General features: G+C 48.5%; 1 protein-coding gene across 1 annotated transcript; it reads right to left on the bottom strand.

The window, feature by feature from the left end:
• Positions 1-5,497: 5,497 nt before the first annotated feature.
• ANKK1 (ankyrin repeat and kinase domain containing 1) lies at positions 5,498-14,732 on the bottom strand. The gene is made up of 8 exons (XM_013187203.3): positions 14,259-14,732; positions 11,602-11,896; positions 11,057-11,208; positions 10,072-10,121; positions 9,812-9,967; positions 9,427-9,545; positions 8,467-8,512; positions 5,498-8,088 (listed from the first exon to the last, which is right to left on the bottom strand). Exons 1-8 carry the CDS (start codon positions 14,444-14,446, stop codon positions 6,740-6,742), a joined length of 2,355 nt encoding a protein of 784 aa, XP_013042657.3. The 5' UTR covers positions 14,447-14,732; the 3' UTR covers positions 5,498-6,739.
• Positions 14,733-15,295: the final 563 nt, after the last annotated feature.

Here is a 15,295-nt window from a genome sequence, read left to right on the forward strand (position 1 = left end):
ATTTGTCCTCCAGAGCAGCTGTGACCAGCAGGGAAAAGCAGCCACTCAGTCACAAAAGGTGCGCCCATCCCACACACCCCGTGCCCAGAGCAAACTCAGAAGCTTCCCTCCAGCCTCAGTCTCACAGCAAGATGCAGAAGGTGCTCTCAGTGCAGGTCTGCTGTGAAAAACATCACGAGGAGCCCTGCCATATAAGATCACTGACAGGAGCATGCTGCTCAGCACCATTTACCAATGGCACTTTTCAGATGGAAAAGAGAAAGTTTGTTTCCAAGCGCACGGGTCCAAAAAGAGCCAGGTTAAGTTTGGCCTACACAGGCTGATGAGAAATAAAACTTGGCACTCCTTCCTCGATTTCCATCCACAAATCTCAGAGCCTTTTACAAATATTAGCAGAGCAGTGACCTTCCCGGCTCGATTGCAGAAACCAGACACTGGGAAAGCCTCATCCAACCCCCCCACCCTGTATGTGGTCCTCACACTGTGGCTGCAATAAAAGCATTTCTTCTATTGCAATAATAATAAAATATAATAGCACTGCAGAAAACGAGAAGCACAACATGACTGTGTTGTGTATCGGGGCAGCGAGCAGCACTGCTCTGAGTTCTCCCAAGCGACTTCGGATACTTTAAAGACATGATTTTCGTGAGGCTTAGGGCTCGACAACATAGGTCTTTAAGGGAGCCGAAGCGGTGCACTCAAGCAATGAGCTGTTCGGAAGATTTACGTCCTGCTACTGCTCCTTTCGAAAGGCACAGCTGATGTGCTGCCTTGGCTGTCAGCGTTGGCAGCCCTTGGTTCAGAACATGATATAATCATCCGTATATTTATCAGCGGGGACAAAAGACTAAAATGTATTTGAACAAGGGAAAAGGGGGGATGGAGACCCACGATTAATTTTAGAAATAACAAGCTGCAAGTTGCACAGTCACAAAGCGGGGGCTGGAATGCAGTTTTCCAGAGTTTGTAAAGACTCATTTAATTTCTATAGAAACTGAGCAGCAAACAGGTAATTTTCTCTGAAAATTGCTTCTATCACCTCCGTAATGCTCTGTAAGAGGAATACATTTCCCTTGTGCCTTCTTAATCCCCTGTTATTTTCATTATAAATTTAATTAAGCTCTTCTGGAGAACGCTCTATGACATACGAGCTGAGTTTTGTTTTTCTATCAGGGCGATGATAGAAATGAGCTGCTGAATTATGTGGCAATTGCATTTCTTTATTCTGTGTTAATTTTTCAAATGAGATTAAGCAATTTGCTCCCGCAGGTCAATCTGTACCACCAAAGCTGAGTGCAGGAGATGCGTGGGGATGCCCAAGAGGCCGAAGTGCCTCCAGCCGCTCCTCTCCTCCTTGGTTCAGCGCTGCAGCTCCCACCTTGCAGAACATCCCCAAGGAAAGCAGGTGAATTAAAGCAGCTCTCAGCGCCACAGCAGAAAGGAATCCAGAAGCATCGCACTCCTTCTGGTGAAATCGGTGTTTGAGGATCCTCCCTGCACTAGGGCTCAGCTGAACACCGCGATGCCTTCTGCTGTGGGCACTGGCCCTTGGAGCAAGATGTTGGTGCTGTTCCTGGGGGGCTGCAGCTGCCCTGGGCTTTACGGGGCCAGTTACCAAGCAACACGTGCAGCATCTTCCCTGCTCCTCAGAGCAGGACCAAGGCACCTCGCCTTGTTGTTTGCCTCTCTGCACATTTGGAAGAGAAGATTTATTCGAGGCTGATCCCCTGCTTCTCAGCATCCCGCTTGCTTCATATAATTAGTTGATAATCCTGGATAAAATCTATCGAATCATGAGATTACCAGCATCTGCAGTTGTACAAATTACGTCTGAAGGCATTATAATAATTACAATTTATGTTACCAACACAAGGGTTCTCAACACAGAATCTAGGCTGTCTCTTGTGCGAAAACCAAACCCGTGCCCCCTAATTTTCCATTTTCCCCAAGTGGCAGCTGAGAGCAGCTGCCTCTCCTCCCGCCCGGCAGGCGGCTGCAGCACTGCCTCGAGCTCTGCTCGAGCTCAGCACCTGGCTTGCCAAAGACACACACGCAGTCTTTCCACATCTCAGCCACAGGGTTTCCAGAGCTGGACACAAAGATCAAGAATAAAACCTCAGGTGGCACCATCATTACTGAATAATTAAAGACTGAATGCCTGTCATTGCTCAGCATTTGTCAGGGATGCTGCTGTCCTAAAGCCTTCAGTTCAGTTTGCTGGAAACAGAGCGGTAACGTAACATCAGCATCCCTGAGAAGGGAAGGAAGTAAGCAAGAAAAGCTCATGTGACATGGGCTGACATCAAGGATGAATAGGTAAATATATATATATATAATTTAAAAAAAAATAAAAATTATTAGTATTAATAAAGTCTTAATTTTACACATTAACACACTACCTGGTTGCTTCTCCCCTCATCCATCATGACAAATGCCATCACATGTAGGAGTACGGAGGCCAGCAAAGCAGCTAACATGTATGGATAAGACACAGGGAAGGGAGCTCCCATGTCCCTGCCCCTTGCTGAAAGCCACAACAGCACAGACAGGCTGGGACACAGGCCCTGTGCGCGGGCAGAAGCCCGTCCTTCACGCCTCACTTTTCTCCCTCTGCCTCTCTATCTGGAGATTATAGCGCATAAAATGAACACCAGAGGTTCCTGTCACAAATCTGGGCCCCTGGGAGTGCACATTGACAATCCCCCCCCCGACTTACTTCAGTTACCACTGATGGTTTGGGTTGTTTTTTGGATTGTTGGCTTTTTTCATTAGCAAGACACTACCAGTGCAGGGAGACAGACATGCCTGCTGCCAGTCACATCCATCATCTCGCAGAATTTCAAGCATCACTGCTAAGAAAAACATCTTCAAAGTGGTGTTGGAGAAAAAATGTCACACCAAGGGAGAGCTATCTGTCTGCGCCTCATCCTTCTTTAATGTTACGCCTCTGACAGCTTAACAACAGCTAAACAGCTTAGGTCTCAGCAAGAGATTTCCAAGCTGTTTGAGAATGAGAAACAAGACGTTTTAATTAGAGGCAAAGCTTCCGCTTTGCTGCCGCCGCCCCTAGGCGTGAGGCTCGTGGTGAGGAGCGCTGCGGCGGCACGGCGTGCGGGCCCTGGGCGTCACTGCACACGCTGCCTGTCCCCAGGGAGGACACCCGTCCTCTCCAGCAGGCATGGAGCATGGTGGTGGCATTTTAGCCAGGCACCCATTCCCAGCTTTGCTGTTGTCGATAACAGCGCAATGAGTTTTGCCTCCAGCACGCCCAAGAAGTAACCGTAACAATTGCAAGATGCGTGCAGAGGTATTGTCCTTTTTATTCTCCTGCAACACAGACCCACAAGAAATAGAAGATATTTGCCACGGTTCTGCTGTCCACACGATGTGGTAAAACTGCCTTGGATTTCAAGCTCCCATCAAGGCGCCAAGAAGCACAGGGAGGTAATTTCAGTGCATTAAATTGCAGGCTTTCCCCTGATTAACGAGAAAGGGATAACCCCACCCAGCCATCCCTGCCAGTGGAAGGTCCCCAGAAAAGTGGCTTTGTGAGAGTCACCGGGGACACCGGCTTTAGTCTTTGGTTAGCTGCCTCCTCCCCATTTCTTGGGCACTGACTTTGTGCAAGAAATGCAGTTATCCTTCCACCCTTACACTCCAACCGTTAAGAAAAGCACCAGCAGCAGCACAGCCTCTTCCGAAGCCCAGCCTGTGTCCATGCCCTGGCCTGAAGTCAGGGCACATTTAGCAGCCAATGTTGGGAAACAACTTGGAATTTCAGAACTGGGCTCCAAAGCTAAACAGACGGGTTTAGCTCTTTGTCAGGGAACTATCTGAATGGCGGAGAAAAGCATGGGGACCGAACTGAGCTAATGAAGCTCCCCAGTCATCTGCGGGGCAGTTCTGCAGATGCTCTCTCTGCACACAGTGCTTCATCCTTACAAAGGGAAGCTCATCCATGAACAGCCGCTAAAGGGTCTGTCTGAAGTGATACAGCTGATGTATATATACAGTCTCCACACTGCACAAGGCGTCCCTTAGGGAGATGTAACTGGGGAAAGGAAGGAAGGAAACTGAAGAGATAACAGCACCATCTGATAAAGGCTTCACCCTGTACTGCACAAAGGGCACAGGCTACAGAGTTCCTTTGTCTCACTTACGGCAGCCTCTGAACCCACCCTGAAAGTCCCCTTCCTCCTCCAACTCTTTGGAAACTCACATCAATATCTGTAGTTAATATAAAAATTAAAATGAAATTAGTAGATATTCTTTAATCTTATCAAGATAGAATATTTGGATTTTACTAGGGAGCAGTTAATGAACCACTTCATTTTTTTTCCCATAAGTAACATTATCCATTTCCCCACAGAAAATGGTTCAATTGAAAACAAAGTCAATTACATCCCATCATATTGTAATAAAGTTAGTCTTCTGAAGACAGCCAGAAGAAGAAAACCTTTTTGGCATATGAAAAATGGGGAAGGTTTCCTTCAGGATCCGAAGGCAGAGAACAGCAAAGCCGTGTTGCAGACGCCAGCCCTATTCCCACCGGGTGAGGCAGGTTCCAGAGCCCAGCCGAGGACGCTGCTGCCCCCTCCCTCTGCCTGGTTTATGGCACAGCCCTCGTTACATCTCCAGCTGGTCAAATATCAAAAGAAAATAAATGTGCAAGGAGTGACTAAGAGATTTTTAATAGCAGCCATGGTCATTACAGCCATCCCACCTGATCTTTTATTTAGCGCAGTCCAGAGAGCTTCAGTGGGTTAAAGCTAATGTAAGGAAAAGCACGCTGTGCCGAGCAGTGAAATACAGTTATGACTCACACTTGACAATATATCATCGTTTCCACGGAGCACTTGAAGCCTGATGTTTCTGTTCCATCTCCCTGCTCTGTTCTGCCCAGCCAGCTGCCAGCTTTCCCCATACAACAAGCAACCCTCGGGCACAGCGAGCCTGTGGGGAGCTGCTGGGCACAACCTCCCCATGTTAGGGCAAGTCCAGCTTTTGGCCAGGGAGGGCGAGGAGCTCCCTGTCCTCTGCCATTCGCCCTGCTCACACAGTACAACATTTCTGAGTGGGTAAAGCACCAAAGATGGCACTGGAATACCAGCAGAGCAAATGAAAACAGTAAGAGCCATCTACCTGGAGGAGATGGAGCCTCCAGCACAGCTATGTTGCTTTTCAGCCTGAGCACAGCTACCGGAGCTCATACAGTTATTTTTCTAGAGCCCACTGCTGGCTCACTGCTGGGGCAAAATGACCTGTTGGCACGATGGCTGGGACCTGGAGCAGGGCTGCTGGGGGTTGTTACTTGTAGGGTACTGCCTTCCAGTCACTTTACTGCGGGGTTTGAGACCAACGACTAATCACTGTGCACATAAATTGACATTTCTGTCCCTTCATCTACAAAGGCTGAGAAGCAACGCTTGCCAAAGCAATGGCTCCCAGCTACTAACGTCCATAAGGAAAGATGCACCCCCTCTGGGGAGCTGTGGAGTGTTTGGTTATGTTGCCGTATCTTTCTAGCTAAGACGAAGGAAGAGCCATCGTCCCATGCGTGCTTTGGAAGTCCTTAGTAGATCACAGTGGGATTGGCACAAGCTGTACTAAAATACTACTTACTAGGACAAAATAATCAAATCCGTGAAGACTGCATGTTTTCCAGAAAGATAATCAAGCTTTGTGTGCTAATTACCTGAAGCTAATGGGTGTAAGCAAGCCCCATCTGACTGCTTCCACGGAAGTGCTAAGTACACTCCCAGCTACTCAGTGCCTTTAAAAAAGCAGGCCATGAGATTTGGTTACCCAGATTAAATACTGCTTTTCTAAGAAGGAACTCTTTTAACCTGTGAAAATCTTAAAGCAGCATTTTGTCACTAGGACTGGAGGTTATTGGCAGCCTTTATGGCAGAGAACAGGATCCAGAACTGCACCCCTTTCTTGGCTTATCCTTCAAGTCCTTCAAGCCATCTTTCCAATGACAGCCTCAGTGCTGAAAGTCTGAAGTGTGGAGGTGGTCAATAAATAATTTGAACGTTCATGAAAAAAAGCTCTTGGATCCTTTTTTTATTTTCTGTGAAAGGATTGGGTGGAATTATTCTGGAATTTCTTTTCTCTATGTTGCATCAATTTAAATCCTTCTTACTAGTGATTTTTCTTCCTAGTTTTATTTTTAATAAAGATTCTTGTTACAAAAATGAGATGTCAGAAAATCTGACACGTTGCTGTACCATATGCTTAGTGTCTAATTCCAGCAGCAGGTGAGAATCTCAAGATTCAATTCCCACCTGTGCCAAGCCATTTTACACCAATCTGCTCTGTAGGAAAACATGGAATAAAAGCAATAAAATCTGTGGAAGACATGTATATATGTGCACTGCTGTGCAGTTTCAGCATTGTCCTTATAAAAAGGGAGTGCATATATCCATTTCCATCCCCACACAATGAGTATCACAACAGGAAAGCATTGCCTAAAGCCAACATCACAAAGTCAACTATAAACTTGATCAGACTCAGCTATTAACTTCTATAAACTTGGTCAAACTCTCAAAAATAACCTGTCATCTTCCTTCTATAGCTCTGTTTACTTTTACTTTTTTAGTGTTTATACTTAGGAACTTCCATTAAAGAAAAAAATAAAATAAAATCTCCTGCAATCACCAGGTGCCAGGAGATGGTGGTTTAAGACACAGCACCTGATGTTGGAAAACTCAAGTCGTAAATACCAGACTTGATGAGTCTACAAATCTGTCCTTCTTGGAACAAATCTGGGTCTTGAAATCTTTGCATCATTCACCAGAGTCCTATTCCCTGATTTATTCATCAGTGAGTCCTTGCCTTGGAGCAGCGTAATGATATTTTCCTTCTGATGTCTAATTGCCAACTGGAGGGCTGTACAGCCAGTAATATCTTCCACATCCAGCAGAGCACCGGCCTTAATCAAGGTCTTGATAATGGCCATATTGCCCTTGAGGACAGCAAGGTGCAAGGGTGTCCAGCCCACTTTGTTCTTAGCATTGACATCTGCCCTGCACTCCAGCAGGTTGATGACGGTCAGAAAGGAGCCCCGCTGGACTGCAAAATGCAGGGGGGCCCACTCCGACTTCTCGGCGATGTTGGGGTCTGCCCCACATCTCAGCAGCTCGCAGACCACCGGCTCTTCGCTGTAGCGAGTGGCCAGGTGAAGCGGCGTCCAGTCCATGCTTCCTCTGGCGTTCAGCTTGGCGTGGCTGTCCTTCAGCAGGTGGATGATTTCAATGTGCCCTTTGAAAGAAGCCAGGTGCAGCGGGGTCCAGCCTTTGTCCGTCCTCAGCTCCACGTTGGCTCCGTATTTGATGAGCTTCTCGCAGATGAGGTACTTCCCCCTGGCCACGGCCAGGTGCAGGGCACTGTAGTGGTTTTGATCCAGGCTGTTGACAGAGGCCCCGTTCTTCAGCAAGTAGTGGACGACCCTGAACTTCCCCCGCTCCACCGCGACATGAAGCGGCGTCCTGTGGTTCTTCTGCTTCTTCTCCAGGTCTGCTCCTTGGCTGGCAAGGAGTTTGACCAAGCTGACGTGCCCGAAGCAAGCTGCCACATGGAGGGCCGTTTTCCCGTCTACCTCCTGGGTGTTGGAGTCAGCCTGGCGAGACAGCAGCACTCGGGCCACGTTCTCGAAGTTGTTCTGTGATGCCAAGTGCAGGGGGGTCCACCCGTCGTGCTCCTGAGCATTGACCTGTGCCTGGTGGTCCAGCAGGAGGCGGACAATTCTGTCGTCCCCATTCTGAGCTGCAAAGTGAAGAGGCGTCCAGCCATCCTCATCGGGCATGTTGATGTCTGCATTGTGCTCTATCAGCACCGAGCAGATCTCCGGGGACCTCTTCTGAACAGCCATGATGAGCGGGGTGTAGCCGCAGACTGCCTGGCTGTTCACGTTGACTTTACAGCTCAGGAGAAACTTCACCTTGTCCACGTCTCCCTGGATCACCATGACGTGAAGCAGCGTGAGGCCGTTGTCGTGGACTCTGCAGATCTCCTCGGACAGGATGTCCTCGGGACTTTCGGTCTCACCCTGAGAAGGTGGCACATGGACCTCCTCTTTACCCGTTTCTAAAGGTGGGGGAAACAAAACAGCAGGAAGGGAGTGAGACCAAGTGAAATGGCTTGGTGTGCACAAAATGGGAGGGAGGGACGGCAGGTGAATCTTCATACGATGCGATGAAATAAAGAGCATCTTAGAGATAAAGAACATGAAGTTAGGCAAGACGGCTACAGGCAGTCTCTTACAAAGCAAAGAGGCCAACCTCTCCATCATGGGAGCTCTGCTATTTCCTGTATGGTTCATTTTCCTTCACTTAAAATGAAAAGTCACCCACATGGAAAACTTCCTTGAGCCACATCCTTATCTGTGGAGAACAAGGAAATAGGCTATTCTTGTGGTTTTCCCCTTCTTTACCTTTGAAATATGAATAAAAGTTCCGTACTCACCAGCACTTCTGGGGACTTGGGAGAAGATAAACTCTTCTTTGTCACTCTCATTTTCAGGAAGGGGAAAAGAAAAAGCCATAAGAGAAAGTTGTCTATTTGCATTATATACTTTTTGCAGATTTCTTCTTTGCTCTAGAATTTCGTATTACCATTAATGCAGTTTTTATCCAGTCCTGTGAAAGTCAGCAAAGCAAATCATGACACTAATGGGAATGCATGAACTTGAAAATGATCTCTGGATATCAGTGAGGTTTTGCCCCTCTCACTCCTCTGCTCCCAAACATACCCGTACTCTACCTCCTTATTTCAGCACGTGCCCATGGCAGCATCTCATCTGCTCATTTCCCTTGTTGTGCAGAGAATCCAGACCCCCCCCTCCTCCTCGATGTGCTGTGCTGGATGCTCTCGTTTCTTGCAGACTGCACAACTAGGCAACCCCCCAGAATAGCACTAGTCCTCAACTACTAATTCTGCTGAAACCTGATTTTTTACTAGTCACAGAAACAAAGGGATTTAAAACTCTTTTTTTTCGTTTTTTTTTCTTTTTTTTTTCTTTTTTTCTTCAGACGTTATTTAAACCAGAATGTCCTCGGTTCCCTGAAGCTAGAAAATGACCAAGTGAGCTCATATGCCAGTGCCATGAGCAGAACCTGAGTGACTCTGTCTGCTTGAGCTTCTGTTGATGACCAAGGCCTCCATGACAAACCCCCTTCCTCTCAGCAGGCAGAAAGAAGGGTCTTCCTCTTGGACTGTCTATCATTTAGCCCACTGGCCAGCTTCCTAAATTTATTTATTTATTTTCCCATCCCCCTAAAAGAACCATGGGCTTAACCCTATGCAAACAAACTGGGCAAAGTGTGCCCAGTGATGTGAGAGGAAACCTAGCCTCGGGAAGTGGTAAGATGAGGGAAAGGTGTCAGAGAAACTTCCCGAGGGCGCTGGGAGGCCTCCGAGGCTCACCTGCTGGCTCCCCGAGATGGCAGGCTTGTGGGACATCTTCCTGACAAGGCGCTCGTTCTCCGGATCTACGACGAGGCTTTGTATCAGGGACAGCAGCATGTCTGTTTCCACAGGGATATCTGCAAGGGGACCGTGAGCTGCACCGACTGCCCACATGCTCAGAGCCCAGTCGGCGCCCAGGGCTGTGGAAGTCCTCCGCGCAGCCCCCGCATGGGGAGGGAGGAAAAAGGGAGAAAGGGAATGTGTTGACAGCAGATGGGCACCAAGCATTTCCACGGCAACAGGCGATTTATCTGGCAACGACTTTTACACAAGCTTATCCCCCCCCTTTGTGAATCCCTGCAGCTGACCTTTCCCTAATCCGTGCCATGTTTGGTTACTGCACCTGTAAAGCTTGGCCGCTGCTTAGGGTCCTGGTCCCAGCACCTCTTCATCAAGTCTACCATCTGCTGGCACTCCCCTGGCCAGTCGTCGCTGGTGGGCTCCAGGCAGGGCCTCTTTCCTGCTGCAACCTTGACTATAATGGCCATCATGTTGGCTCCTGAAAAAGAGCCACAGCGGTGTGTGCTGGGCTTTTCTCCGTGAAGGTGGGTGTAATAAACATTTCATAAGTGCAGAGCATGTAAGAAGTGCTCTCATATTTACCTGCATAAGGTTTCTTCTGCATAAGCACCTCCCAAATGACGATTCCGAAGCTGCAGGCAACGAGAGATCATGAGCAATCATTCCCATCGTGTTCTCATTGTGCATGGACATAAAATCCACTTATTGCTTTCATCTTCTTGAGAAATGGAAAAATTAGGAACGGCGTCCTTCAGGATGGAAGAACTAGGATTGCATCCCCCATGCCCCAAAAGGACAATATCTTCTGAATCACTGCATACACCTCTAATGTCTCAGCCGCAGGGCTGGTGCAGTGAATGAGTGACTTACAGCATTTCCCATGAAAGTCAGGCTCTAAGTCCCTTTGTAGTCCATTTTATCCCTATTTTGTCACACAGTCCCCGACTAGTGCAAGTTCATGTGCCCATGCAAATCCTTTGCTTTTTGTCTTGGGTTGCTGTGTAATGCAGTAACCAAGGAGCTGACAAATTTCCATAATGTACCTTGTATATGTGGGTTGCACAGCAATTTGGCCAAAAGGAAAAAAAAAGTAAAGCTAAACATCTTTTCTCCACCTGCTACTGACCAAAATGAGGCTGAATACCCAAGTAGCCAAGCAATGTTACAGTTGTCTTAAAAAATCAAAATAAATCTTAGCAGTGACTGCTATGAAAGAGCAGACGCCGTCTGCTCTGTGCTCTAATCCTACTCCTTTCCCATAACTGCTCCCAGCAGCCTAGCAGGGTGCGAGGGAACCTAAGGCAATGCAGTCTGAAGCTCACATGGGACCTGGAGAGGCTCCTGGAAAGGAACAGCTGGTTATCCACACACCATCCCCTGCCCCTTGTTTCCACCTCTGAGGTCAGAGCAGCACACATCGCTCCCAGTGCTCCCAGCGTGTCTCCCACCAAGGACATTTGCAAGGCAGAGAGCCAGGGGGCAACAAAAGGAGGCGATGCCGCAGTCTCTCTTCCTCTGTGTCAGGTGGCAACCCCGTCCCACCTCTGCACAGAAGGGCAGCCCTTACCTGTACACATCGTATTTGATTCCTGGGGGCTTGGTGTTCTGGAGGAACATTTCTGGGGGGATGTAGCTCAAAGTGCCTCTCAGTGCAGAGCTTTCAATGTATTGCATTCGGCTCGACTGCTCCATCCATTTGGAGAGCCCGAAGTCTGAGATCTGCAAGCAGAGACAATGAGAGGCCCCCCCCCCAGCACTCGCACACCTTTCCCTATTTCAGCTGGGAGATACCTCCATCCTTTGCAATCAGGAGGCTCCTAGCAGCTGAAACACAACAGGACCCTGGTAAGACTGAAGCCAGTACTTTCCTCTGAGTCCAGCAGATCAGCATTTGCCACAAAAATGGACCCCAAAGCTCCCACTTCTGGCGCAGATTGCCTGTATGATCTGGAGTGCACCAGGCAATTTGTTTACCAGCTGCTTCTTACAACCCAGTGGTCAATTGTTCACTGAGTGTTCCTGAAGACCCCACCTCATTAGGTTTCTGGACTGAAAACAATACGCACTACTGCTAAGCGAAATAACCTGTCCCTACAAGCATTAAGGCCGTACCTTGACATGCATATTCCCGTCTAGGAGAATGTTCCCTGGCTTTAGATCTAAGTGAAGCAAAGGAGGTGTCATGCTGTGCAGGAAATTCATAGCCAAGCCCATCTCATGGATAACCCGGAATTTGAGCTGCCATGACATTTTGTGAGTGGGGAGAATTTTCTCCAAGGACCCTCTGGCCATATATTCCATCACTATGCCCAGAGGGCTGTTGCAGACCCCATAGATAGTGACAATGTGCTGGAATTTGATTTTCTCCATCTTGGTTGCCTCTTCCATTAGACAGTTCACACTGGTTCTGGAAAAAAAAATAAATAATAAAATAAAATAAAATAAAATAAAATAAAATAAAATAAAATAAAATAAAATTAAAATAAAATAAAATAAAATAAAATAAAATAAAATAAAATAAAATAATAAAATAAAAAAAGGAACCAAGGGGTGTCATCAGTGTTGGTCCACAGGCAGAGTTACTGAGAGACTGTATAGCTAGGGATATCCAGCCTTTCCAAGCAGCCCTGCAGACCCCAGAAAGATTCATTCCCACAAATCTAACGCACGAGGTGTTAGGACTTTACAAAATGACCTGAGGATTTTGTGGGCAAATTCAACCGCCAGCCTCCTAGAGGAATCCTCGTCCACCCGCTTGTTTTCACACCTTGGTGCATTCCCCAAGTGCCGCTTCCCCGCGAGCACGACATGGGGAGCAGCAGGGTGCTCCCTGCCTTTTCCATGCCCCGTCCCCAGCTCACGAACCTGCAGGGACCTGCCCACGGCTAACCTCTGCCTGCAGCTTTGGTCCCGGGGCAGTCTAGACGTGTCTGCCCATCGTTGCCAGCTTTGCCAGACCTGTTCCACTAAACCTTCGCATTTCCCAACCTGTTGAACAAGCCGGGGTGCTCAGAGCACGCTGACAGCAGCCAGGCAGTAAAAGTGCCAAACCTGCACTCATAAAGCACGCCTGGGAATGGATCTGGGCTTGCAACTACATTATGCCAAGACACTAATGTGTCTAAACTTAGTTCAGCTAAGCAAATCCCTCTGCCAGACTTCCTCCAGCAGGCTCCCCCCAGTAAAACACAGCTCTGAAGGAGTTGTCTCAGGTATTTTGCTTCCCACGGAGGAAGAGAGGCTTACCCCAGGAAGGCAGCTGCTACCCGCAGCACGGCGCGGCCCCTTGGTGCTTGTCCCTCCCAAAGAAAGAAGCGATACGAGTGGCCTCTGGTTCCCTTCCTGGGACAGGACCAGGGCTGGGCACAGCAGGAAGGAGGACGCTGGAGCCCCAAGAAATGAGGCTTGTCAGGGAGAAGAGCAACAGCCCCGAAAGCAATTCTATAAGAATCCAAGTGCTTTAACTGTCTAGGAAACCTGTGACTGCATCTGTGGCTCTATTTTTTTTTTTCTATGTGTTCCCTGGGATTTTTTTTTCTTTTTCCTCCCTAAAAACTGTCATCCCCAGCAGATCTGCAGACTAAAAGCCTTTGCAGCTGACAAGGGTTGAAGCAAGAGCACCTTTCAGACACCCCTGTCCTCCCAGGTGATGCACAGGTTCACCGAGCTCCTGCCCTCGTTGCATGTGCGTGCCCACTGGGATGTCTTGGATCATTCCACTAAGCCACTGAACAAAATCCCACAGATTCGCAGGGCTGTGGGACGGATGCTGGTCCTTCCAGCCCTCCTGGAAAGGAAGGATTTGGGGCAGAGCCATAGTATAGGACAGGATGCTCTTGCCTTGTAATCCAGAGCTTGTGGGGGTGACAAAAGCATGTCGCTAGCCAGAGCAGTCCCAAGGCTGCTTGCCATACGTAAGGGGAAGGAAGGCCTTTGAAAAACGTACATTAGAGTGCTAAATTGTTTTAAGGACAAAATAGAATAACCTCAGTCCCTAGGAGACCCGTACAGTAACTCATAAAGGCACATGCACTGCCAGATATTTTTCCTAAACTCAGATTTTCAGATTTTTTTTTTCCAAATCCTGGTGACTGCAGAAATATTTTTTAAATCAGCTAACATTTCTGCTTGCATTCAACAATTCTTCTGGAACATCTACTAGGAGTTGAGATAATCCACAAGATCAAACTCATTAGAATGGTACACACAGAATTAAAACTGATTGACTTGACACATTTTTTTTTTCCCCAGAAGAAAAGTGCAAATCTAACATCTAAAGAGCGCAAGCATCGCAAACTAAAGGAGACAATCATACAGTCTATGATCCCATGAATCACTGCCCAAATGAAACCACCTCAACTGTTGTCAGCAACATTGCAAGAAAAGTCCTATCGCTATGTGATTTTTAACCAGACAGGATCCTTTCAGCTTGAACACAACAAAATTTTAGATAAATAACTTCTTTGTCTCAGCAAGCGCAGCAAAAACAGCTGGAAATTCTCTGTCCCTGGGCTTTAAATCTGGCGACTTTACTAATTTAGTTTAAAGTCTACTCCTAACTCCCAGATTTCAATGCTGGCTGTCAGAAATAAGCGCTCCTTTCCCCTTGCACGTGCACATACACGTATAGGAAAGAGAGTCAGACCTCCAGGTCGCCGGTGCTTGCTGAGTACCCAAAACCTCTGGGGTCCCCCTGTGGACACCTCGGCCAGTTTTAGCACCACGTCACTGCAGACGGCTGTCCTTGGTGGAAGAGAGCTGGCGGTTACCTCTCCGCGCTGGAGTCCTGCAGCAGGTATGGCGAGCATTTCACCGCATAGACCGTCCTCCACCTCCTGTGCTTCACTTGGTACACGCACCCAAAGCCTCCGCTGGCCACCTTAACCCAGTCCTCTTCGAAATCCTCCTTGCTGAAGACGGTTAAGCTGCCCAGTTGCGGGTCTGCCTCCGCAGTCATGACAGACAAGGCAGCCTGGCTGGCTGCCTCCCGCTCGGGCGCTCTCGGGGAAGAACCAAGGAGCTCCTCCGCTCCCGATTTGCATGGGGAGGTGGGGAGTTACCCGAAATGAGCCATGTTACTCACTGCCAAGAGGTGGATCCCGAGCATCGCCCTCGCCCCATGCGAGGAGCCGCACTGCTGCAGTGCCTGGAGCCTCGCTGGGCACAAATCCCCGTCCGCCCGCCTGTCCCACATCACGCAGTGCTTACACCAAGCCAAGGACTTTCCAGCTTCTTGCTCTGTCCTGCCAGCGGGCAGGCTGGGGGTGCAGCAGGAGCTGGGGGGGGGGGGGGGGCAGACCCGACCCAGGACAGCTGACCCAAATTAATAATTAATAATAAAAAAATTAATAAATTAATACGGGGTATTCCGTACCATAGGCCATCATGCTGAAAAATTATATTGGGGGGCTGGCCGGGGTGGGGGGACCGGTTGCTCAGGGATAGGCTGGGCATCGGTCGGTGGGTGTTGAGCAGTTGCGTTGTGCATCACTTGTTTTGTACACATTGTTATTAGTAGTACTCTTATCATTGTTGTTGTTATTTTCCTTTATTTTCTGTCCTAGTGCACTGTCTTTATCTCAACCCCCAGGCTTCATTTTTCTGATTCTCTCCCCCATCCCGGAGAGGGGAGGGTGAGGGGGCGGCTGTGTGGTGCTGAGGTCAAACCAGCTCCTCCCCCAGATAACTCTGACCCCCTCCACCATAACCATGTTACCATAGGGTGCCTGCTGAGCACCACCCCGACAGTTCCCCGCCTGCCCCAGAGGCAGCTGCTGCCCCCCGGGCCCTGGTCCCACCACGGAAG

This window comes from Anser cygnoides, chromosome 21, assembly GCF_040182565.1.
Source record: "Anser cygnoides isolate HZ-2024a breed goose chromosome 21, Taihu_goose_T2T_genome, whole genome shotgun sequence".
Taxonomy (NCBI): Eukaryota; Metazoa; Chordata; class Aves; order Anseriformes; family Anatidae; genus Anser; species Anser cygnoides.